General features: G+C 38.7%; 1 protein-coding gene across 2 annotated transcripts in view; it reads left to right on the top strand.

Annotated features, from left to right (window-relative positions):
• The window catches only part of BMPR2 (bone morphogenetic protein receptor type 2), a 104,144-nt gene that overhangs the window by 44,366 nt on the left and 32,461 nt on the right, over positions 1 to 27,317 (top strand). For both annotated transcript variants that reach the window (XM_014249468.2, XM_088058721.1), the window contains exons 2-3: positions 6,904 to 7,077; positions 8,337 to 8,516. In XM_014249468.2, the coding sequence (XP_014104943.1) occupies positions 6,904 to 7,077; positions 8,337 to 8,516 (354 nt within the window). The remainder of the gene's footprint in view (positions 1 to 6,903; positions 7,078 to 8,336; positions 8,517 to 27,317) is intronic.

The following is a 27,317-nucleotide window of genomic DNA, read 5'->3' as shown; positions in this document are numbered from 1 at the left end:
CTTGAAGGCTAGACTGAGGAGAGGGAAAGACCATGTACAGAAAAAAACCACTTGAATTTTCTAGTCTGTTTTGAGGGCAAAAGACCTTGTAGTGAGCATAAGTTATCTTGTCATCTGCATGTGCAGTCAATCACTTTGAAATGGGTAGCAGTACTAGCATTCATTTTAGTTTTGGCACTAGTTCTCAATCAAAGCTTGGCTCTGTGTAATTGCCAGCATTTGAAACTGTGATGTTAGTCAGCAAAAGCAGACAAAACCAAAATAACTTGCATCAACGAAGGCTAAGGACATGCAGTACTGTGAACAGATCATTCCAGATTTTAACACTGAGTATAAACTGTAAAGGGTTTATTGTCAAAATATATATTACAGTATATCTTGAGGTACGTATTTTGTCCTGTAAAATAGGTAATGATTATGATGGGTTTTATTTCCCCTCTTTTTCTTAGAAGGAGGGGAAAATATGTGAATTTACCACAGATGTAAATTTCTGAAGCATTTTTCTTTATTTTCCTGCCTCCTTCCCAGAAATTCTGCTGTATTGTGCAAATTTCCATTATTTCATCTTCATGTCTTTAAAATATTAATCCAGTGGTTGTGTTTTGGAGCCCATCTGGAGGACTTCTGATATGGAAGTTTGCTGTAAAGCAATAGGCTGTGCAGCCTGCCTGACCAAACATTCCCTGGCTTTGTGTTCCACTGTGCTGCTCCTGACCTCCTGCTCAGAAAGTCTTCAGGCCATTTCAGGTTGGTTTAGACCTTCCTTAGGCATGTTCTCATGCCTAATCCTTAGGCAGACAATTTATTTGTTTTTCTGAGCAGTCAGTGCAGAGCCCTGGTCAAACATTCTACAAAATAGAATACTGGAAGTAGAAATATGTGAAAGATTACCAGTAGTTTAGCTTTTTTCCTCCCACTCTAAGTTGCTATTGAGGATGGTCTGTCTTGGAGGAGCATGACTTCCTTCAAAAGACATCTGCTTGTGATATATTTTAATATAAATCAATACACATTTAGAAATAATTGTAATTAAAGCCTCTGAGGAGAAAAAGATAAGAAAAGCAACATTAGAGTTTTTGCTAAGTGATGATTTCTTCAAGATTCTGTTTCTCTCTACATCACAACAGAATTCAGCTATCAGAATTTGAAAAGATATACTCAGAGGAACTTCCTGATGTATACCTTCCTTATAATAGCATGTGTCTTCATAACACAAGCTGTCTTGAGGGCAAAGATGTTTTCCCCTATTGTGTAAATAAAGAGCTCCACAGAAAGCTGACAGGGCCAAAATAAAACAGATTTTGTGTCTATGGCTGTTCTGATGAAAATCTTTCTAATTGAAAGGACAAGTTACAGAAAAAAACCTCGATCTTTGAAAACAAATCTGTTGCAGCCTACTGAGATTCCCAGCTGAATGTGTAGTGGCCTGTATTTAAAGAAATCACTTTACAGGCAAACAAATGCTCAGAAACCTTTTTCTTTTTTTGTCTTTCTAAGTTGTCACCTATATGAACTTAAGTGCAATTGGAGTGATTACCAACATGGTACCCTGCGTGTGGTCTGTGATGCCAGAGGGTCTGTTCATGTAGATTGTGTGCAGGTTTGTCTTCAGACTGTTCTCATGTTCTTTCATTTGTGACTGTTGAGTCACAAAATGTTTTGCCTGGCATTAATCATAAAGTGACAAGTGTTTTCTTTATTATCTTTAATCCCAATGATTAGACCATGGAGTAGCATTTGAGTAACATTTGAGATTTTTTTTTTCCCCCCTCACTTTGCACTTGATGTGATTTCTATGTACTGCATTGAATAGATGCAAGGTCAGGAAGCATCAGTTAAGTACTAATGGAAGTGACTTCCGATGCTATTAGTGAAAACATGACTCATGTTCTAAGGATTTGCAGTTGGATTCCTGTAACTTTTGGTATTTCTCTTTCATTGTTTTCAGTAGTTGTTTTCCTAGAACACACAGTGATTGTGAAAGAATTACTATATTAAAAACAATAGTGACATTTTCATTTGTTTAAACTCATCCTAGCATGGATGAATTTTGTGTTAGTAACATACAGCATTTCTGACATAGTAGATGCACTTGTTATATTTTTCTGATCTTTGCTGTTCAGAAATATCTTTAGTGGGGAAAAAAGGCAAATACTCAAATAGTAAACATCTCAGGGTATTTTACGTAGTGAACAGACAGAATTCACTTATCAGTGTGAATCAGTTCTCTGTTTCTGAGCAGCTGGAAATAACATCATGATTACAGAGAGAAAATATTGAGAACATCTATATAGCATTTTTTCCGTGATAATGTTCAGATTCTCTTTGTTGACAGTAGAACTGACAAATTGTAGGATGGTAAATCACATAAAAACCTGAGCTGTATGCCAAAAGGGAATTTCTGAAGCCCTGGTCTTCTTTCTCAGGGCTGTATGGTGTTATGGGGATGAGCTCTGTGCCCCCAGACCACTGCAGCAGTAAGCATCAGCCACAGGACAGACTTGGGAAACAATGGGCAATTCCCAGTTCCTTTGTGATTCCAGGAGAGTAATTTATTGTAGTCTGTTTACCCATTTTCCACTTGGAATATGACAATAAGTTTTCACAGTTTGATTCAAGTAAAGTGTGTTACAAGCACGTGTGGTGATCAGACTCACCGGTAGTGGCATAGTGGCAGCCGGGCAGAAAGCTGAGGACATTTACTCTTTCTTAGATGACTGCTTGGAGCACCCATATTCCATTTGAATGCCGCTCATGTTTGTTTCTGAAACTGTGTATAAAATATAAAAGCGTTTTTTGGTATACATAGAGGTGTAAAATGTTGCTGGAGAGCAACAAAACTTATTTTGAGGTTTGGGGTTTTTTTCTGGTTTGAAAAGGTTTGGCATTGAAGAGCTTGTTGTGCTCCTGTTGGTTTTTCCCTTGGTAAAACTTGAGGGAATGGTGCCTTCCCCTCTTATCTTTGTTAGAAATCTCTGTAGGATGAGAGAACAGAAGTTGGAGTTCATTTTATTATTTCTATTGGATTATTTTGACATTGTTTGGACTGGTATGCAATACAAGAGGAATGGAAAATTGACATTTCATTACAATTCCTTCATAATTTGTTGTGCAAGTTTTACTTTCTGTCCTCTTCTGTCAGCCTATCTGTTGCTTCTACAGTTTCTCCAGTAGCAAATTTTTCAGTGATGTATGACATGTAGGCATTCACTTGCCATTTATTTATTTCAAAATCTCTCATGAAATTTCATTAAAGGATTAATTAGAAAAGATCTGAATGTCTAATGAGTTCTATGGGATGAAAAAACAGAGTTTACTCAGAAATTTGCCTTATAAAGGTAAATTCAGGGTTTTAAAGGATGACTTCAGCCATTCAGCAGACATCCTATAAATCTGTGCTGCCACTTACTTAAGTGCTAGGTCTTGGTTGTGTTTGTATGCTGGGACGTTTCATGTCTGGGCATGATAAACTGCATAGCTTGATCTGTAAATGGCTTCTGCATTTTGCTGATTTCAGAATACATTGTTAGTGCATGTTGGGTCTGTGAAATCTGTAAGGAAAAGAGCACTGTACAGTGAACTGCTCACAGCTCCCTAGTATCTGGTGAGCACACATGTCTGCAGGGACTTTGCCCTTCATGTTTCTGACAGGTAGCAAATGAACTGGATGTATTCAAATAGGGCAGTTCAGGAGCCTCAGTCTTCATAGGATAAGTTATTTATTTTAATTGCTCTTGTTGTTTAATGAAGATCTTAACATTAAGGTATTTCCTTCGGTCTATTTGGATCTATTTGAACTGAAGACAAACAAGAGAATCCAGTAGTTCTAGTCTTGCCTTACCATCTCACTTGCCTTGGAGACAAAAAAGAGCGAAGTAGCCCAGCTGAGAAATAATTTTTGTGTCTTGTTTGCTGCACATTGGGTACTTGGAGACATGCAAGAATTGCAGAATGGTTGAGGTTGAGAGGGACCTCTGAAGGTCATCTCGTCCAACTTGTTGCTGAGGCAGGGTCACCTGGAGCCAGCTGCCTGGCACCATATGTAGACAGTTTTTGAATATCTCCAAGGATGGAAAAGCAGCTTTGGAATTGTTTCTAGCTAAGCTGCTACAAAGAGTGTGAGTGGCTGCCCTCAAACATTGCAGGGACTCAGCTCCCACAGGACAGGGGATGTGTTTCCACTCTGAATGCACCCTGCATACCTATTGGCTTCCATGATGACTGAAAACTGACAAACATCATCCATTTGGAAATCCAAATGAGCAACAGTATTTTACTTTGAAGAGTAAGATTTCTGTTGAAATAGGTCAACTTTATAAAGAGGCACTCTGGCACTTTGGTGTGGTTTTTGTAGTAGTATTTTGTAGTACTTCTTTTGGGCAAAGTTTAAGGCATACAAGCATACTCACCTAGGCTAGAGGCTGCTTTCAAGACCTGACCTAGAAGTATTCCAGTACTAAAAGTTTTTAAATCTGACTAGTTTCCACTGCCTGGAAGAAAGAAATCCCAGAGCAGGAATGGACTGAAATCATGAGCAGTAACCCATCTATTCTGTTGTTCTGCAAGACGGTTTCTGTACATCTGAATGCCCTACCCAATTTTCTTCGGCATTACAACTTCAACAATGAACATACAGAGGCCACAGAGAAAAATAAAGTAGCTTTTGTTCCATGTCCCCTGTTCTCCAGATGTTCTGTTCCATGGGGGAAGGGGCAGGGGTCAGCAGAGTATTGCAGAGGGTACTGCTCCCACAGGGGCTGTGCTTCTCCAAGTTGTAATTGAAGCAGGAATGTGCAGTGATCAGCATGAAAACTCTAGTTGTTGGATGAGTAACCTTTATTTTTTGTCGGAAAAGTTTCCCACTGAGATAATCTGACATTAAATTGTGTCAAGTTAACTCGTATTTTTATTACTTTGCAAGAAAATTGATGGACACTCAGGTTGCTAGCTCTATGTTGTATTTTCTCATGCTTGCCTAATCCTTCCCTCCACAGGTATTCTTATAAATTTTAAATCAGAAAAGCCTTTGGTAGTTACTTTAACTTTCTGTAGTATATGTATGGTTGGACAGCATCTAGCATGACTCTTAATAACTTCTCTTTTTTTGAGTATCTTCTCATATTCTTACCTCTCAACCTTGATCCTAGGATTTTTATAGAAAGATTAAGAGACCTCAAAAGGAAGCAACTAAAGTTGCCTCAGTTGGTGGAGCACAGACATGATACATGTCATTATTTGTTTTCTGAGTCCAAGGCAAACTCAAAAGGTTTTGGTTTGTTTTGGTCGTTTTTCTTCTTCTCTTAGTTCATGGGTTCAAAGATTTTTTTTTTTGTTTAAACATATTGAGGTATTATTAAAGTAGACTTTCCTAGAATTACTTTTATTTTTAAATAAGGAAACCAGATTTGTGTGGCAGTTTCATAAATTCTGTTATTTTAAATTAACTTTTCACAAAGGCAATTTATGAAAGGGCTTATCTTGCAGCAGTTTGAGCATTTTGTAAACAACCAGATCTTGGATGGCCTTAGCCCCACTCAGATATCATATGCAATAGGTTTTAAAACCTTCCTACTGTCCCTCTGCAGATATGTCCTATTTCACAAGGCTGTATACTTTGGTCCCATTGTGTCTTGAAAATTGTAGTTCTGTGATAGTTTTTTCTTCTTTGAATTTTCAAAAAGTTAGTGAGATCCAGTTCCCTTACAGCAGTGGGGTCCTGTCCTTTTCATACATTGTTTCTTGGCCAGTCCCATGTCACGGAGCAGAGAATGCAGGACAGATGCTTCACGCCTGGCATACTCAGCTGTTCTGAGAATAAAACTGCAGCACGCAACTGGCAAGTTCTGCTGGAGGCAGCATGTGCTGGCTGTTAATGTGTGACCTTTTTGTACTCAGTAACTTGACTAGCTCTGCTCAGAGAGATTTAAAAAAAAAAAAAATGGATATGAAATTTAGGTGACTGACTTTCTGAATATCCAGTAAGTCACTGCTTCATAATAAATGTATTTATCACTGCAGAACTTACAGAAGTTAAGTGTTAATAGTGCACTGACCAGAGTTCAGAGAGGTGGGTGAGCAGCATGGACTGCCAGCCAGGTTCTTGGAGCGTGTGGGGCTGCAAGTGATTGGATTACAGTGGTTTAAGAAGTTCCTGTCTCCTCAGCTGAGAGTTTTACCGCCACTGAGCTGACACGCAGCTCAACTGATCGCACACGCTCTATCAGACCAGTAGAAAAATCAGCTAAGTTGTGCTATTTTAGTTGCTGCCACAGAATAAACTGGGAAAAACTGATAGAATGCTGGCCTGAATAGAGCAGCAATTTATGGTTGCCTCAGCATAAAAGAATTACAAATTTTTGACTCCTAATGAATAGTAATAACCTTAAAAGTGAGATGCATGTATCCCAGTCTCTTGTTTTTTCTTACCCCATATCCCGTGCTGGTGACACATGAAGTAGTGTTTTTGCAGTAAGTCTGCCTTGCTGAAACATGGCTTCTTTGGGGCCACTGCTGAAGAATGATCAAAGAAATAAACCATGTGTGAGGACATATTTTATACAGAACCTTTAATAATTTACAATTACATATGCTATAATTTTACTTTAAGTTCAAAATCTGTTTTTCCCAAAAGACCAATTTACTTCGTCTTACATGTTTTTGCTGCCAGTGCTTTGATGGGAGTTAAAGAACTGGATGAAATCTAGTTGTTGAAATACGTAGTACAAATTCTTACTGTGATTGGATGTTTGCTGAGCTGTACTTCTGAGTAGTATCTAAGTGCCTTGTAGTTACACATCTAGCTTTTTTTGAATGTATCTTTTCAGAAGACCTTAATCATCTTTTTATTAAAGTTAATATTTCATGCACAGAATCAAAAATTATTTTTTCTTTCTTTGGCTAAAGCTACACAGAGTGAGGAGCGGCTGTGTGCATTTAAAGACCCGTATCAGCAGGACCATGGAATCAGTGAGAGCCGAATCTCCCAGGAGAATGGCACAATTTTGTGCATGAAAGGTAGTACCTGCTATGGACTTTGGGAAAAAACACGAGAAGGAGACATACATCTTGTAAAACAAGGTATGTAACAATTCAGTTTAAGTGCAGTAGTTTTCTTATTTACTTCCTTTCTTTGTGATCTAGCAAGCTGATACAAAGCTGCACAACTGCAAAACTAGACTTCTTGCACACTGTACAAATGCATACTTTTAAACTTCCCATTTAACATTTTTAAGTGTGAACAGAAAGTTTGTTTGAAATGAATGACTTCTAAAAGACATCAATGCACAGCTGAAAAAAAAAATTTAAATTTCTTGTTACTTACAAGGTCCAGAGGAAGATGGCTTTCTTGAATTTCAGTTTATGTATCGATAAATTTAATAGTAAGTGTCGTATTAAGTAAAAAGTGTATATTCATATTGATTAGATGTTTGTTTACAAAGGAAATTGCAGCTATAGTTCACATATCTACTGTAATTCAGTGCTGTTCTGTGGGGAGGATGAAGATAGGAGGGGTGAAGGGAGTTGTTGCAGTTTCTGGAGGCATGTTTTGATGACCATTCTCAGGGACTCTGCTCTTTTTTTCTTGGATGCAAGTTAATGTAGTGTAAGGCTGAATGACAATGCAGCTGGTATTTACAAATAGCCTGTGGAGCTGTAGTCCATGATTGCTGTTTGATCTTGCAATCTGCTGAAGGGAGCAGCCTGACTGCTCACCTCTGCCTCTTTCCCTTCCAGGTATTTGTAGATAAGTGACATTTAACTGCTGTTGACCATACTTGGGAACAAACAGTTGCTGCAGGGACAAAGGACCTGGTATTAATCAGGCAATAAGTTGTGATCCTGTAGAAAAGTCCAGTGATGCTGACAATGAGGAAGGGCAGAATTTTGAAACTTATGTAAGAAGCACCAAGCTGTAGATGCAGTCCTGTGGCCTAAGGAAGGGACTAAGTCACAATTCATTTACACTGTGGACCAGAGAGTGGTGATATGGTCTGTGGTATCAGAGCGATGAGGAATGGCATACTTCTGCTTAGAAGGCTCAGGAATTCAGGTTTTATCATATTTAGGCAATAGCTAGACACTTCTGATGTTGGCCTTCATCCCTGCACACATTTTCTTCTCCTTGGCTATGGGGAGTTCTAAAAGAAATTCTTCAGGTTTTGGTTTAAAAGGTGGTAGTAAAGTCAGACAAGCAAGTTATGTTAACTGTTTTCACCCCAGTCTGTAATGTTTAATTAGGTAATGTATGGATTTATGTAGGTGTGTTTATCCAGTCGGTAGAACTAATTTTATGCTTAATTTAAAAAAAAAAATCTGTCATTTGCTTCTTTTTACAGGTTGCTGGTCTCATATAGGAGACCCACAGGAGTGTCACTTTGAAGAGTGTATAGTTACGACCACCCCTTCCTTGATTCAGAATGGAACATACCGCTTCTGCTGCTGTAGTACAGACTTGTGTAATGTCAACTTCACAGAAAACTTCCCTCCTCCTGACCCTACTGATACAACACCTTACAGTAAGTCAGATGTTTGTGTCTCTGTCATTTCATGGTATAAAGATTTTAGGGAAAGAGCCTTCTTTTGTGGTACTGTTAAATGTGAAACCTGTGACCTTTCTGTGTCACAGAGATGGCAAATAGCACAGAGCTTTCCCTTGGGTAGTTTGTTACTCTCATATTCCACATTGCTCCACAAAGAATGAGCTAAATGCTTACACAAGAGGATTGTTTGTATAGGCAACTTATGAATGCAGCTTATATTTTTCATAATGGTCTCTAATCTTGTGTGTTTTGGTATTTGGATGCCCAGCTTCATAAGCCTGTGGAGGTATGCAGAAGATTCATGACTTCTGTTGAGAACAGGCCAGTGGTTTCTTTAAAGCTACAGTACCTTTGGAAAGTTTGGCCTGTCTGGTCAGTCATGAATCACAGGTAGTTTTGAGTGGTAGAACCAGTCTTGTATCAGACTGCTGAAGTTCTCTCCAACAGCCTCTGAAATCTGACTTCTTTCTTTTGCATATCTCTGGTAAGGGCTAACATTGACATAAAGTTCAAAGAATACTAGTTTGAGTCATTTTCTGTTCAGTTGTTTATTATAAAATCAGCCTAACATACAGACCAAATCAAGGGATCAGACCCCTTAACCTGGTATGACAGAAGCAAGATCATAACTAGCAGGTGCACTCTTATATTGTTCCAAAAGTTAAGAACCTGTAAAGAAGTTGAGTTAGTGGCCTAATCTGAACATTTGGATAGCCTTTTCTAAATAGGAGTTGTGAAGGGGAAGTTGAATAAAGTTAGGTATGTAAATGCAGGCATAACTGTTCTGTATGTCAAGAGTTCTTTATCAGTGGAAAGTATTTTGTGAAATGAAGGTGTATAATTGGATAGCATTTACGGCTGTGGAATGCAAAAAGAAGTTTTTGTTTAGGAATGATAGTATTGAAATTAACTTCAGTGTGTAGATACTGATCACGGCTGCTTTCAAAAATGGCTCTAAGGCCTAATATTTGTAAGGAAGTTGGATCAAAATGAGGGTTTGGCATTAAAAACCAGCAGTCTTTAACTCGGAAAATGTGCACAGTATGAATGGGTAAAAAAAGTTGGTAGAACATGTTGCCTTTTGGTTGACAGTACTGTTTGTAGAACCAGTGAACAATCACCATTTGGAATCAGTGTCACTGTGCAGTGCAGAACAGACTCTGCTTGACTTTGGTAAAAGTCATCAGATTCGGCTTCCCAAATGTGACTGGAGTTAGTGTTGTGCAGGAAAATTAGACAGGAGGAAAACCAGGTGTAAGGGTAATTCCTTGTCTCTTTCTGTCCCCCCCAAAACAGGAAGACCAGGTTCTTACAAAATGATTTGTGCTTGTTCTTCTCAAAGGATAAAAATTACAAGCTGAATTAATTCAGTTGTTGAGTGATAAGATCTTCAAATAGTTTTAAATGGAATTTTTGATAGCGGAAGATCTATCTTAACTTGCAGAGTGGGTGGGTGTTGCGGCTGGGTCTGGGAGGCAGCTTTGTCTTATCTTAGGGGGCAGATCTCCAGGGATCTGTCAGAGGACTGGGCTTCCTCCACAGGTGGGGGAGAGAATTAAATCTGTAAAACAGTCCTTAATTCACCCAGCTGTAATTGAGTGCTGCAGCGTACATATCTACTGACTCCAAACAGTTTTGTGTTATTGTGTCACCTTCCATTTTCATAACAGGCAAATTTGGCTTTAGGCATAAGCACAAGCAAAGTAGGTTGCTTCAGAGCACAGTTGTCTGTCTGCTTTGACTGGGTTAAGAGATGGAGATGGGCCATTCCAGCAGCAAGGATGGCCTCATTTGCCACTTTGTGTTTTATTTATAAAGCTCTACCATTGCTGCATCCGACAGAGACGGGGGCTGCTCCTGGCTGTTCATATCCACCACTCTGCTAGCACTGTGTGGAGGTACAGGATACTTGAGAGAGCTGGAGGGGTGAAAAAGCAGGAAGGCTGCAGCACAGAGACCACTGTGATGTTACATTTCCAGTGGTGGAGTGTTCACGGTTTGTCAGCTCCTTCCAGAACCCATTCTGGTGCTGTAAGATTATATTTTGGCACATTAAGTACAGAATTTTTGGCTTTGGCAAGGTTTGAGTTTTTATAGAGTTGTTGGGAAGGTTTGTATTAGCTACTGGATACCTTTCTTGGGCACTCTTCCAGCCTTTCTGTTAGATTTGACAGAATGCTGTAAGGACATTAGCAAGGTTAGCTGCACAGGCTGTGGCAATCTGTGTTACCATACCTTTTAGATTATTAAATTGAACAGGTCACAGTCACATGGGAAATCTTCTGCAGAAGATTATTTCACTATAGCCTGTGAACCATAAGAGCGCTAGTTTTCATCTATATTTTTGATAAATAGTTCTTGAATGGCCCACAGTAAAGTATGAGAGCTCCTAGACCCATACTTAGTATCCTGGAAATTTTGAAGTGGAGGTGACTGGTGCACAAGTATGTGAAGCCTGATGAATTCAGCCAACAGTTAACTAAGTATTCATAAATGTTTTTCTTCTTATTTTGAGTAAAATCACACAGAATAAAAAGTTCCTGGAATGACAAGTAGAAATTCAGCTGTAGTTTAAAAACTAATGGAGCCTGAACACCATGCTGATGACCCTAATCAATTTAAAGCTTAATTTTTAAGGAAAATGGCAGTTGTTCTTTTAAAGATGCTTTCTTACAGCTATATGAAAGATCTGTGGAAACAGTAGAATACCGTTAGGCCCTTGAACTAAATCCATCCAGAAAAATAGTGGAGAATTATAAAAATTACTTCAACTTTAAATCTTTTAGCTACAATTTTTCTATGATGCTTAACAGCAGTGTGTTGAAAGATACAGCTAGACTATAAATGATTCAAGAAGACAAAATTAAGATCTAAACACATGTTAGATATATCAAATTATCATTGTCATAACATATAGCAATTAGAAAAATTAAGTGTAATATTTAAGATAATGTCAATATTGTTTTTAGGATGTCAAAACATTTATCTCGCAACTGTATCTGTGTAGAACAGAACAGCTTGCTTTTTCTTTTTTTAAATTCATGTTTGATTAGGGTGTAAATACATGTAGCCCAACCTGTCTTGTAACAAAATTTTTATGAAAATGAAAAATAACATTGAGGACAAGCAGGTTCTTGAAGCCTGAAATTTAATCCTTATTGCTTGTTAATGTGCAGCTGGTAATTTGAAACAATCGTACATCTGAGTAGTCATAATATTCATCTCTTCTATCTTAAAGATAATCCAGGCAGATTTGAGTAGCTGTTGGTTGCTAATCCCTCCAGGTAGAATTTTGCAAATGCTGTAGGATGGGTGATAGTCTAGAACCCACAGTCTTGGGAGGTATTAAAAAGGCAGAGATTAAGATAGCTGTTTCCTGATGCCAGGAGAAGTAGTGGTTGGAGAATGGTGTTTATTTCTGATTTCAGGATTTGCCTGTGGAGTTTGGAGCTACTCAAATGCAGAGTTTCAGAAGCAATCACTCATCCTTTATCTTTAACTCGCACTTTTGGGGGAAGATATACTTTCTTCTTCTGTGATAAATCACTCATGGAGAGATTCACCGTTTTTCCATTTCTTATTTTCACAAAAAATTGACCAAAAATATTCCATCTCAGCTTCAGCCAGTATATTCATATACCACGTAACCCTATCTAAAAAGTGCCAGCTGTGGCTTCCTGAGTCAGTGTTTTGAAATGTGTTCACTTTGTTAGCTTTGTCATATATTTAGTCAGACTTGCTAAATATCTGCCAGTTATGAGTACAGAATGCTTCCTAAATTCTGACACTGTTTTGAAGGCAAATTCAGTAGTTCCTCAATCATTCATAATAGCTAGTTAAATAGAAATTAAGTAGCTAAAGACTTAAATGATCTCCCTTGTTGGTCACAGATATATTTCTGTAATGAAACATTCATGTTAAGATAACATCAAGATGAAAGAGCAATTTTTAATTTTTTTTCCCCTCAAGGCTGCTTCCTGCTGCTGCAAATAAATTAATGTAGCAGCAAATGAGTGTGAAGAATGTATTTTTCTATGACAGGTGGTGTATTTGTGTGATATGTAGAAAAAACTCCTGGCAGCAACAGTTGAGCAGTTACTGATACATGCAGTTGAAAATTACATAGGGTTTTCATCTCATAACAGCAAATGGTGGCTGCAGTTTTTAGAGGATGTAGGGAACCTCTGTTGAATAAGAGCACTGAATTGTGGATAGAAAGAGACCACCTCACACAGTCAAGGGAATTATTTCTCACTCTGAAACACTGATGACGGGCTATCTTTCCAGTGTAACATTCTTGCCTCTCTTTGCCAGCCTTCTTGCTACCTATATAAAATAGGTATGTAAAAGTCTGTCTTGAAGTGCTCATGGAATTGTGTGGAAACCTTGACAAAAGCTACCATTAAAAAAAAAAAGAAGTCATTACTAATGTATGTGCCTGGGACTGGTTAATTATGATAGTAATGAGACAGTTTTCATTTAACTATTGTTTTTGAGAGGCAGCAGTTAGACTCATGTAGCTGTGGGCACGTGGCCCAATCTAACTCCCACTGAGGAGGAATTAGATCATGTCAGGCTTTTTTTGGAAAGCTGTGGCCCTGCTCACTCTCAGCTGTCTTGAATGGCTTTTTCTGAAGAACATCATCTGATATTAATTTATAACTGAAATACATTTGCTTCAGCTGGGTTCCAGCACCTGGTCAGCTAAGTTTGTAACGATGTTTAAGCTGGTCTTTGATTTCTGATCTGCCTAATCTAAAAAAAAACACTCTAAATAAGCTTTTTCCTTCATGTGTATTATTCTTTTTGTTTTCAGGTGATTTAGATATAAAGAGGAAATTGCAAACCTTTGCAAGGTGGCAAAAAGGTTTTAAAAGATGAAGGTGGAAGTGATCTACACTGATTTAGGATTGAAGCTTGTACCCTGGAAATGATTTGGAGTCAGGCACCTCTTCCTTCAGTGAGGGGACAAGGCATTGTGTGTTGTTAATGTACCTTCACTGTGTTATAAGGCTGGGGAGGAGATATTAAGACAGTGATTAAGGGCCTTAAGATCTCCTAAAAAAAGAAGTTTTCTTTGAGACAGCTAAGCATTTGATGCAAGAGGATGATACCGTGCCTCTGAGGAAGTTGCTTTAGGGCGCTGTAGAAAATGAAGATGCTGAGCTGCTAAAGGAGATACTGGTCAATGTGCAAGGAGATTTTTTCATGGAGATCGTATGTGGAGTAGCTGACAGAGGGGGAAAATTAACTGTAGGGCTTTTTTAAAAAGAATTCTTTAATATGCTGGCTTCATTATGAAATATTTGGATTTTTAGCCAGCTGTTGACAAAGCTGTATTTTCCTGAACCTTCAGTTGCCTTTCTGTCTTAAATTTAGTGCTTAGTGGGGCGTTTTTTGCTGTTTATTTGGTTACAGTAAGTTAATTAACTGCAAAGGGGGCTGTGACACGGGGTACACATTGCTACAAGTGCTTAGTGATAAGATTTTGGAAATGTGGGCTAATTAAGACTATATCTTGTGCCCTTGGAACTGAGGGAAAAGTGATGGTGTTGTGGATTAGTGCAGGGGAGAAAGAATAGAAGTGAAAGTTATTGAAGCAGTTGCAATAGAAGGTTATTTTGAAATCCAATTGAAAGCCTTAACTTCTGTAGAAGCAGTGGAATGTTTTGCAAGTCTCTCAAGATAACTGGTAATGCTTGTCAAGTAACTTCAGTTTCCCATTAAAACTGAATCTGTGAAAAGCAGAGTCTCTTAAAGATTGTTGGTAGCAGCACTTACTGTTTCAACTTCTAAGACATCATAGTCTCCTGAGATTAAATTTGAATCTTTACTGAATTTAAAAGTAAAGCTTTGATGTGAAATTGGAGTCTTGCATATGAAATGTTAGCTGTGAAGGCAAAACCTCCTTAGGCAGAAAGCTATATGTGTAAACTTTTTTCTGTTACAGAAACATTTAATCAGGAAGATGAAATTGAAGTGTTTTACTTGCACTGACATTTAAATGTTTTGGAAATGTTTTTAAATTTCTGCTATGCACCAAACCCACAAAATGCTGCAAACCATGTTAAAAGAGCAAACATGTTTGTTGGAAAAAGCAGAAACGTTTCAAATATTATTTTTACAAAAAAACCAATAACCCAAACCCTCTTTTTTTTTTTCCCTTTTACGAGTACATTCCTTATTGCTTTGTCACACTCCTGTTGGAGCACACTTGATAGGAAAGGTAACTGAAGGAATTAGTAGCGACCTGGAGGACCGAGAGCAAGGATCTTTGCAAAGTTCTCTTAAAAATGTGCAGGAATCTAAAAAGGGGTTTTTCTGGATGCAAGGTGGGATTTTTTCTGTATTGTGACACTGCAATACCGTGTGTTTGTGATGTGCTAGAGCTATATTTGTGCTGTGTTTCAGAGGGCTACATCTATTTTTCTTGAGTCCTTAGAGATTTCAATTCCTCAAGTACCTGTGAGCATAACTTTCAGCTTATTTGTTGAATACAATTGTCTGATCGGCATCTTTATCGTCCTTGAAGTAGCCTGCTTGTTTCTAGTACTCCACAGTGACTATTTTATTCACATTTAAGATCTACAATTAAGAAAGAAAATACTTTTTTTTTGTAATGTAATCACTGATTTTGCCACCTTCAGTATTAGTGAAAATTTGCATTTTAAGTTAACCAGTATCTGTAAAAAAGTGATTCACAGTCTTGTATCATGTGCAGTTCCTGAGGCACTAATTTGCATCTCAGCTGGAAATTACTTGCTTATGTTTTATGCACTTCTAAGAGTTTAAAGATCTGCAAATATCTTTGGGTAATACAAATATAGTAAAGATACTGTTTCCATTTGGTGGGAATGCTGACTACTGTCAGACCTTTATGTTGTTTAATAATACATTCAGTGTCATCATTAGCTGATACCTTTTGTGACTGTGCATTGGGGCTTTATTGTGAGCACCTTATAGACACAAGGTGCAAGTAGATAAGGCTCCCAAGAATGATACTCTTTCAGAATGCATTAGTGGAAAGCTGGACTTTATTTAAACAATAGAGGTTGCATATAAGGAATTGTTTTGCCTCAAGGCAAAGTGGAGAAGAGACAAGGGTGCTATACTTTTTATGTCTTTATTCACATTCTGCAATATGCAGTGTAATACATATATGCAATATCATCATTTTTCTAAACAAATCCTACACTGCTACTTAATGTAAATCACTTGAGAAATAGGTAGGAGCTCTTTGGATGGCAGATTGATGTACCAGTGCACTTCTGGGTGACATTATAGATCAACAGGCTTTCTGATGGTGATAGCCTTCAGTGACTATTCTTCAAATATTTTAAGACTGGGTAGACTTAAGCATTTCAGTGGGATTTTAGACTACAGCTCTGTGGAAGCATTTCTCCTTTAAAGGCTTGTGAATTTTGTTTAGGTGACTCTGCTCAACAAAGTATACTGACTGAATTAGCCAAGATAGTGTACATTGAAGTCATTGCCAAGCAAAATGGAAACACTGTTTATGTTTTGTGGATGTTCTGCTTGTCTATGTCCCTGTGCTTTTTCAAATGTTTATTTTCACGTTGGCTGTGTTCATCTCCTGCTTTCCCTTGTCTTGTCATGCTAGAGGCTCCTTGCAGTGAGCTGGAATGGCAGAAATGGCTGTGCACAGGCTGCTCGGCGGCTCCAGCTCCTGACAGAGGGCATTAGCTTCAAAATACTGCAGTTGTATCTCCCTTGGCAGCCTGGAGATGCTGGGCTTGCTGTGAGTGCTGTTTCCTGTAACCCACTTTGTTCTGCCATGTTACCCACAGAGCATTCCTCAGGATTTTTAGCATGGCTCTGCTCTGGTTTTCTTGAACAATTTTGCAGTGAATGGAGTTAAGATTAAAAAGCAAGAGCTCTGTGAAGTTTGGTTATAAAGCACTGCTAGGTGTTGCCAGCTACTACTAATAAATTCCTACCCTGTGCCCAGCACAGTAATAGTCTTTGTCCTCAGACTACTGGCATAGTAAGAGGCAGACTTGGGACTGGAGCTGTCAAGTGCAAAACAGAAGATCACTTATAAATACTGGGTTATTTGCTGTTTGGTGCTATTAGACTCATCTGTGTAGAACAGTGTTTACATCATAGAAAACCTTTCATGTTTTTTTTTTTTTTTTGCTTCTTATTTAGACATTTTCAGTAAGCCTCACTTGTTTCTGTCCTGTGTGCTAGTTTGCTGACAGAAATCTGATTCTCTGTCATGGTTTTGAGATGGATACAATTTAAAAAGAAAGCTTTAGGTTCTTGGCATTTGACTTACTCTTAGAATAGCCTGTTAGCCCAGCTTCTTTGCAGTCTTACCTGAGCTGCAGCTATAGCTCAGCACAGTACCTCAGAGGAGACTGAAAGTCCAGACAGACACTTAAAATATGTTGGCCCTTCAAAGTTGGTCATTAATTACATTTCCTTGTTGAGTTGTTTCTGATAATTTTTTTCTTTATCTGAAAAATAACGTGGTCCAGAAAATCCAATACACCACTTAACAGTGATTTCTGGCTCCGTTCCTTATGATACAGCATTCAGTGTCTCTTCAGAGAGGGTGCTGTCTGGAGGTAGAATGCTAATGACCTTTCAGTCTGGCACAATCCTAGGAGCTCTAGGGAAATAAAGCATTTGTTTTTTAACGGTGTGAGGTTGTTTATAAGGACACTTGAATTACTTTTAGGCAAAAGAGCTGGAATTATGTAGGTTAGCTGCCAGGTGGCTTCTGTAGAGCAGAGCAGGCTGTGAGTGGAGATGGCAGCATTGCCCCCAAATCAGGGAGCAGAGGCTGCAGGCAGCACCGTGCTTGAATCTGGCTTGCAGGTGCTGCAGCCAAAGCCTGAACTTGAGACTATGTGTGCTTATCTTTGTATATATGCACTAAGTGACTCTTCTTTGTGTGATTTGATTGCTTTCACAACTGTGCTGGTGGACCATCTTTTGTCAGGAGTATAAAAAAGGTTAGCAGCTATACTTGATAGAAGCTATGGATTGTCTCTTTCCCTTCATCCTTTCATCATATTAGACAAAATCTTTGCATGTGGATTCATATTAGGGATCAGTGTTTTAAATTAGTTTTCCTTACAAGGAAAGGCTCATGTCCTTCTTATTAAAAGAGTGACTGGAAAATTCAGCTAAGTGCCTTAAGTGTTTGGATTGTGAACTCGTGACTAACTCTGGAATTCTGAATGTGAAGTTTGGTAACTGGCCATCTAGCTCCTGACATATGTCATCCTGGCTATAGATATCTCCATTATTTCTGAAGAACTGAAGTGTCATGGTTGTTTTGAAGTTGCCTGAAGTGATCTTTTGGCTTTCTTGCTAACAGAACACACGTGCTTGAAAAACAGAGTTCATAGAGCATCCAGGGGAGCCAGTCCAACCCAGGAAGCACCGCATCAGTGTGCTCCTGGTCATGTTATCCCTGATTATACACCAACTGGAGGTTTTTCCAAAGCTGTAATTTTCAATATGGAATGACTCCTATTGTTGCAGTCCAAGTGGAAGATGATGGCAGTGTATTCACTAAAATCTTGGTGAAGATTCCTGTGAATATAATTGTACTTAAACAGGGATTCAAGTTGGTACCAAAAGTCTGTTTACATTTGAGTTGATTGTATGATGAAGAAAGCTTACAGTGGCTAATAGGTCAGACTGGGATGTGATGAGTTCCTGAGAAAGTTATAAGGAGACCTAAATGAAGTTATGAAGAATAGAGTTCCTCAGTCCATAACTAGGTTTGTATACCCATACTGAATATTTCTTTGTGTCTTTTTATCTCGGTATTTTGTGGTGTTAGTCTTCTTAGTCATGCTGCAGTTTTGTTCTCTTTCTGTGATAGCTTTGGAAATGTTCCTTCCTTCCTTAGTGTATTGAATTAGCTATCGTTGATGTATACTATCCACTATTACTATTTTTGCTGGTTTGTATTTAATAAATAAAATAAATGGTGAGGTGTTGCTATGGACACTAATACACGAGCATTAGAGTTGGTACACCAAGTGTTGTGTCTATTTTTGTGTGTGACAGAGACCTTTTTTCCCTTATTGCAATTCTCATTAGGACTGAATTTTGTGGTAGGAGATCTGATTTTTCATGTTAGCTGTTAGAGGTCTGCAGATTTTTGTTGTTGTTTTTTAGTATCCATGTTTTCAATATCAGAATAGATATTGATCTTTTGAAAAACTGAACATCAGATTTATTTAGACAGTCCATACATTTCTTTCCCAGAAGTCTTGGTTTGTTTTGTTTTTGGGATACTAAGATGTTTTATTCTGTAACACTTTTCTTAATTTCAAAGAAATCAATATATTAGTTAGCCTTAAAATATGATTTACTGAGTTTCACCCTGTTTCAGTTTATTTGTGTAGTATATTTCCATGCAGAATAAATTAGTGGAAAAACATTTGCTGTATAGATATGTCCTCAGGGGGAGAAGTTAGCAATTCAATCTTTAAGGGCAAGGAATGTACTGAAAGATGGAAGTATGAAGATTTTCTATCAACTTAGCCTTTTTTTTTTTTTTTAATTGTGCTTTAGCTTTTTTCTCTTATTTTGAAGTAGAAAGACAGATTAGTAATTTTCTTAGAGATGTGAGAAAAGACTTCTTTTCTAAGACATTGATATCAAGCTGCAGTGAGATAGGAGTTTGTGATCCAGTTCTTTTAAATTCCTTTGAAGATTCCAGTGAGGTAGACTCAAATGTTTAATCACTACAATTTTATGCATTTATTTGAAAGATTGAGCCTAAAAATACTGTGTATATGTTTCTTTGCATTATTATTTCCCAAAAGTTTCTGGAGTACCTGTGAATGATATTATGCAGCTTTTGACTTTGGCCTGGATTTTTGCCTTCTCTCAGACTGGTGGCATGAGGCTCATTTAGAATTGGCATGCAGGCCTGTAAGTATTTTCTGAGACTAGCAAAAAATTCCTTGTTTCAGACATTGATATTGACTTAAAACTATATATAGTTTGAGCAAGGGTGTAAGGTACCCTTGCATCCTGTGTGAAAATAGGAAAACTTGCTTAATGCTAGAAGGGGAAATACAAGTGTTGGAGCTGTAGCAGTGAAAGTGATTTTTTTTTCCCCCTGTGCCAAATAATTTTTTTTTAATCTTATTTCTTTTTATCTTTGAATCATGGTTCAGTGCCTTGTCTATTGATTTGTTCACAAATTGGGTGTGTCTGTCTGAAGGAATACACTGTGATCATTTTGCTTGATTGTAGTTCTGTTTCTCCTATTAAAGCATTAACCTGCTCTAAAAGCATGTAGAAATAGAACTTTAAACCCCAATAAATTAGTACTAGTGTTATAAAACAGAAGCACAGTTTTTATGTATGTATTCCTTTGACCTGGGGGGTTTTATTCTTTAAAAAAACTAAAACCAAAATAATACACACATAAAAACTTCAAAAAGAAGCAAAACCCAAATCCACCCCCTCCTCCCCAATAGAGAAACCAGACAAAATAACCCCCAAGCATGGAGAAAATACCCACATTCACACCAAAATGAACTCCTGACAGGGTAGGTACTCAAACTGCAGTAAATACAAATTGGTTGTATTTGAACTGTGGTTCTGTTTTTCTCCATTTCATTTTTCTCTGAGGATATAATTGCAGTGACTAAGGCAAAATGGATGATGCTGAGCCACAGTGAATTGCACTGAGCAGTGTTCTTCCTTTGGATTCAGGTCCAGACACTGTTGTTCCACAGTGCTATGGGAAAGCAGAGAGAACTTGCTGAAAACTTACTGCAATTAAGGCATGGAAAGCCAGAGAAATCAGTGACAGATGAACATTTGGAAAATGTTTTAACTGTCTTTTTGAGAAGTTTTTTTTTAAATTAGTCTGAATATGAGCTTCTCTGCCTTTGTGAGCAGATGGATCCTGCCCTTGTTACCTGCAGCGAGGCTGGGCCGCACCCCCACCGTGGGTTTGGGTGAGCAGAGCACTGAGACACTCCCAGCTGCAGAGCCATTCATAGCATCTCTGGAGCAAACTAAAACTGTGTGTGGGTGAAATAAGTACAGACTGCAGCCCAGCAGCATTACACATCTCTGAGCGCTGTGCCAGGTGTCTGGGGGTGCTGTCCCCAGGCCCTGCCAGCACTGTTCTGGCTGGCACAGGGAGACAGAGCCAAGGGAGGTGCAGGCTGTTCTTGCCCAGCTTTGGAGGGTTAAATGGGAGACTTCTGTCTGGCACTAAGAGAATAGTGAGCAGGAGCAGTGGGAGGGAATGCATCAAGGAAAAGGTTTGAAACTAATTTGAGGTTTCAGTGTGTAGCTCAGCTGCACTAACACTACTTTTTTTTTTTTTCATAATAGTCTTGGAGTGTTAGATACCTGTGCTGAAGACAATAATAATTAAAAATTGCTAATGGGGGGAAAATTCATGAATTGAGAATCCTTGATTTCACTGGATACTACAGAACAGACAAGTGAAATAAGGCACTAAAGATATCAGTCTGAACAGGTTCTCCCAACTCTGCTGAGCTTGTTCCTACACAGAGCTGGTATGTGAAATTATCTGTAGTAGACTACTCAGAGCAGGGAGTGAGCACAGTCCAACATTTAAGAAGACTCTGGCTGTGTAGTCACTGTGCCATGATTGCTGTGGAGCAGAAGTTTCCTGTTGTATAAGGGAACACAGCACAAAGTATTTGATTAGTTGAGATCATGTGTCACCTAAATGTTCATCAAGGACATGTTTATTTTATGCCTGCACACTTACATGTGAGTTTATGAGTTGGTAGGCGGACATAAACAGGTAAATTAAGAGCTTTTTCTCATTTTCTCTACCTGTATAAGAATTTAAATTGTCACTTTTTAGGCATTTATAATGCTTAAGCCAAACCTGATGAGTGGCCTAGCACATCTGATGGCAGAAGCATGACATGAATTTCTTCCAATGCCTTAAGGTCTTTGTAATCATTGTAATGGGTTATGTCTTATTCCCAAAAGTGCTATTGGCACAGTGCCAGCTCAGTTATGATAGAGCCCTTGAAATGAAATTGGAAGGCAAGCTTTTCCATTCTTTCTAGATGATTATGGAATGAAAACAGTTACCAGATAGGTGCAGGTTTTTCTGAGATGCAAATACATTCTTGCAAATGCCATCAGCTTACACCTGTAATGGAGCTATGTTTTGATTGTTTGGTAGAAATGTGGTCAAGTACTTGATAACTTCATATATTTTTGCAGTGAGCTGGGCTCCTGACAGACCTTTCCAGGTGTTGAAACATTTCAGGAAATGGTAGTTTAGAAAGAAAAATAGAAAGTGTGTTGTGTAAGTATCATGTAACTAATGGAACTCACTTGGATTTACTTTTTTAAAGAATAGACTTGGAACCAGAACTCTTGTCTAAAACAATAATAGGACAATATTTGCTCGGAGGCATAACTAGTGTGATTACCTGTGAGTTGTTAGAAGGAATAAGCAAGGAAAGCAAGGGGGAAAAAACCAAACTATGAAACCAGAGTTAAGGCTGAAAGCATGAAGTTGAATTGCAATCATAAATCCTCATTTTTGTCCTGGTTATACATTTTCACTTTGATGAAGCTTATGGAGTTGCATATTCCTAAATCTAGACTACTGATTGAGGGTGTCTTAAATTTTGAGTGACCAAACAAGGATGTGTTAAAAGGGTCTTCAGTGAAGTGTAGGAATGCTTTGATGGTGACCAGTTGGGAACCAGAAGAACCATTTGAAAATCTTGCCTGTGACTGCATATATTTTGTGATGTGTTAAAGTGGGAACACCTGTCAGAAAAGAGTCTGTCTCAAGTTTAGTTTTGATTTTTTGTTTTGCAAAAAAAGATTTCTACTTGCTTAATGGGACTTGAAGCTTTTGCCTTTCATTTAATAGGATTTCATGGTATGGTCAGGATTTGAGTAAATTAGATTGACAGAAGACTTCTTTATATTCATTTTTTTAAAAGGCTCCTTTTTCTATTCTAATTTCTACAGTATCTGTGTAAATAAGTGTCTTATGAAGGTATCAGTTTTAGATTTACAGTTTAATTGTACAGCATGATTAAAACAGCTGAAACCAATACTCAGGACTGTGACCAGTTCAGGGATTGATTTAGGAAAGTTTTTATTACATGGAAAATATGTTTAAAGTAGAAGAGTTACAGAAGCCATAGCATATGTAAGTGACATTCATCTAGCAATCATGCAGATTCCAACATCATTTGCGAGGAATTTCCATAGGATTATGAAATGTCCCCTCATGACCTATTCAGATTTGTGCTGAAATATTTACTCCTGGTTTGAAACAAGTTTGTTACTGTAGGGCAGACAGAACATGTTATACAAGTGAAGTCAGCTGTAACACGAATTGATAGCTTTGATGCCAGCCTTTGTACTTGATTGATGTATATTTATTTTGGCAGGGATGTTGCCTTAGATATGGTCCTTCCTCCCATCCCATGGGCTCCCCGTTGGCTTCCGCAGCCCGCTCCCAGCTCAGCACAGCCGTGGTTGTGCAGCACAGCTGTCGGGCACTGCTGGGCTGGAGCAGCACCTGGGAGTAGGAGGCTGGGGATGCCTGAGCTGGCACTTGTGCTGCAAGAGCTGAACATCAAACGATGTCTGTATTTCATCTGAAATCAAGTACTTAGATCTGTAGAGGGATTTTGCATAAGTGCAAACTAAGGATTACTATTTATCATTATTGCCTTTTTCATCTTCACGCTATTTTAAAGTAATCAGAATAACCTTTGAAGTTAGGGGAGGTACTGTTTTTCCCATTATATAACTAGCTAACATAAAGCACTAAGAAGCAAAGTAACCTACCTAAGATCAGGCTGTTCTGTCGGAGCCAGAAACACAATCTGAGTTTCTCTTTGTTTTATATTTGGAGTTCTGAAGTTTTTTTCTTTCCTTTAGGAAAAGAAAATGCTTTTGCACATATCTAACATGCACTTGTGTGCCCTCACATAAGATGCAGACTTTTTTTCTTTTTTTCTGTTTGAAGAAGGTCACTCCAGCTGGTGCCTTGGAAACAGAAGCTGTATGCTACAGGAGACTATTGATTTTGCTGGGGTGCTCATGAGGTTAAAACCTTTCTCCTCTCTGGGCCTCTCACTGTATCAGCTCTTGCCCTGCCAAGTGCTGGCCCTGCCACTGCCTCTCCTCCTCATGGGCCTTGTCAGGTTCCCACAGCCTGTTCTGTCCTTTATTTCCTTCTGCTTGAGGATGTCCCCAAATAGCTGCATCTCCTGTCTGTGAAGTATCTTTGTGAGAGAGGTTCTTCCTGCCCAGAAACCATCTGAACCTCCATTTAAGCAAGGACAGTAGAGGGAAACAGCCCTTGCTAAGGTGTCTCAGCTGGGAAGGAGAGGCGGCTTTCAGCAGGAACCAGGAGAGGTTCAGCTGCCCCGCCACCCTTCTCGGCTCTCTGGCACGGACACAGGGGCGAGCAGTGTCCTCAGTGATGGCTGTGCTGGATGGGACCCGGTGAGGAGCAGGAGTGAGACTCAGACACTCTTGATGCAGACTGAACGAGACTGGTCTTGAGGAAGAGAAGGGGAGATGCTGTTCACTGCATTCCTCAGACACCCTGGAGCGAGATAGGAGGGGGAATTCTGTCTGGTCCCAACTTCCCACTTCATCACTTGTTTCCTCCTAATAACCATTTCACCTGGGAAATACCTGTTAAGACCAACTAGTACAATGTTAGAGCATAGAGAAATGTAATGTTTATTTTCATCTTAAAATTACAGAAGACTTCTAAAATATTTTTGAAGTCCTAGAAAAACCATTTGCTGAAGTAAGAAATTATATGGCCACGTAGAGAAGATGATTGCGGAGAAGAAGAGATTAGGTAGGATTAATGGGAAAACGTGATGTGGACATTCATGTTATTCTCTCCTTCTAAACCATGATAGCAAGAGCTAGAGCAGATGTACCTTTTGGAGCACTACAGGCATTGTCTGAATTTGCATTAGCCAGACAAACATGATCTTTTACTAACTGGGAATGTTTCTAAAATATCAGACAGGTTTAACTCACAACTCTGTATTGTAGGACTGCAAATTTAAAATCACAAAACCTGTTCTGTACAAGAATGTATGCTATACAGAGTTGTACTAGAAATATAGAAATATGTTCTTGAATTAAAGAGCATAGGAAAAGTTAAGTTTTAGTACTAAAATACTTGCTACACTTGAGGATTACACTTGAGGATTACAATATTAAGCTGATTTAGGGTATTACATCTGAAATACTAGGACATAAACCAAACATGTAAGGAAAGATTTTGTCAGAACTCGTTCTTGCCCTGTTTGTATTGATCTTGGACTTCTACTTGAAACAGGCTGGCTGCCTAAAATTCTGCTGTAATTCAGATTTCATTGCATGCTTGGGGAAATGTTTTGGAATAAACACCCAGTACAATCATGTCCTTTAAATTAGTTCATTCTCCATTGCCTGTTGCTAAGGTTGACAAGAAAAAACAACTATTCCTGAAAGTCAGAGCGAGGTGTGCAGCTCTCCTGACAGGACACGAGTGCTCTGCATTCCTGCCCACGTGGGAGCAGCACCGCATCTCTGGGCCGTGGCTGTGAACAGAGGCACCGCCACTCCTTCAGGTGTGCCCAGCAGGAACTGCTGGGACAGGCCCAGACATCCCACACTGCTTGGGCTTGGCTCGCCTTCCCACCGAGGAAATGGCTGGCAAGGGGAGGCCCGGGTTTCTGTAGGAGCAAGGGGAGCGTGACTGACTGGTAGACAGCATTCCTGGGCTTCAGCACTCTTGAAGACATGAAAAATGCAGCACATGGGATCAGAGCTGCCTTTTGTGAAGGATCTGAGGGTTGGTTTTAGCTCACCCGTATAAAAACAGGCATTTCAGTGTTTTGATGTAATTTTTGGGCTCTATTTTTAGTGCCTGGGAACATTACAGACACGGAATATATAGCTATTGAGCCTGTTGGAATTAAAATAACTTCAAATATCTTTAAAGAGTTAGATTTCTGAAGCGCTCATTTTTTTCCATTGCAGCACATGTAGCTTTTGATCAAGTGCATTACAGAGGCTGGAAGTGTGCCATTATGTTAAAGCTGGTGTTACCATTTGTTTTAATAAGCAGGAAGTCCTTTTGGTCCAAGATGAATATAAGGGGATAGTGTAAATGTTGCTTTCAGCCTTTTTATTAAAAAACATTTTTCTGACTTTTATTTCAATACAAAAGATGTCCCAAATGTGTTGTTAAGTGCTCAAATTAGCTTTCTATTTAGCTTGAAGGTAAGGTTGAGGTGTACTCAAAACCAGTTTGACTATTGAAGCAAGATACTTCTTTTATCTCTCTAGTAATCAAATATTTATTGGTATATAGAGAACTTCAGAAAGAACAACCTAAATTTAGTTCTGTGTTAGGATTGCTATTTATTTTACATACATCATTATTATAAGGTTCTATTCAGTAGTGTTAGAAATATACTAAAGATGCCTGAACTCCCAGAAGAAAAGGCAGAAAGAGAGGTTTTGTTGGGTTTTTATGAACTCATTAATTTCTTCTGCACATATGTGTATAACTGCTAATTCACCTCTCTGTATCTAGTCATCAAATAAGGAGTAGTTAGGGATTTCATAACCCACTCTCCTGCCAAAGACATTACCACTCATGCTTCATTTTTGAGTTTCATGTATCACTGTAACCTTTAGCATTCAAAATTAACAAAAGAGACCAATCTGAACACCCCAGCCTGGCTCCAGATTTGGGTGCTTGGTGGCAGCCAGTACACCACAGAAGGACAGAGGAGGGGAGTTCTGCTGAAGGGATTCCACCTCTGGGATTGCCTGGCTGCAGGGACAGCAAGGGACCTCTTTTGGAGACAAAGCTCAAATCCAAATTGTGTTTTCCAGCAGCAGATTTTTGAAGCGCTATCTACCCACTGAAACTCTGCTATCATGGATGGCTGACTTCTAGATATACCAGGATTCCTCTGGAGCACATTATGGGAATTAAATTTTACAGCCTGAGCTATATGATGTTTTGAGGCATTCACTGAGAAGGCAGATGGGATCTGTGATGCATGAGTGCCAGGTTTTGATGTTACTGCAAGTCTCATGAGAGTCTGGTGTGTTCTGACAGTCCAGGTTCCAGACAGTGATGCGATTATATGAAAAGTGCATTAAAATTTTAGCTCTCCTGCTGTGGAGAAAAATATAAAAGATGTGTCATAAAGGGCATCTTACGACAATAAGTATATAAAATTTTACATAAAAAGTTAAAATCAGTCAAATATGATGATGCTGAGTGCAAAGTGGAAACATATTGGTGACTGTTTAAATCTTTTCATCAAACACTGGAATGATTAGAATCAAGTGCAAATTATCTGTTTCATCTAAGCCAATAGACTGGAAACCAGAGACTTGCTGTTAAGTCCAGGGAAAACATCCATTTTGAGTTATGAAAGAAAACTGCCTTAGGGTTATGGATTGGCAGGATTATTCTGTTAAGGAACGTTGCACCATCTCCCACAAAAAACACAGTCCCCATTGTGTTTTCCATCTGCATGTGCACTGTGCTCAGTCCTCTTCCATAGAAGTTGCCTTGCTAACTTCATTTTGCCTTCAAGTGCCTCCAAAAATTTTATGTGAAAGAGTGGTTCCCCTACCTTAACTTTGGTTTAAGTATTGAAGATGGTCACTTTGATAACATTTTGTAGTCCAACTACAAAATTTTGACATGGATCTTAATCTTATTAATAAATTGTCAAATGCTTACAGAAACACGCAACCCTACCT

The sequence above is a fragment of the Pseudopodoces humilis genome, chromosome 8 (assembly GCF_049639895.1).
Source record: "Pseudopodoces humilis isolate 2021_Gansu_Grassland_sample_001 chromosome 8, ASM4963989v1, whole genome shotgun sequence".
NCBI classification, from domain to species: Eukaryota; Metazoa; Chordata; class Aves; order Passeriformes; family Paridae; genus Pseudopodoces; species Pseudopodoces humilis.
The sequence above is the reverse complement of the archived record's forward strand: the minus strand, read 5'-3'. Positions and strand labels throughout refer to the sequence as shown.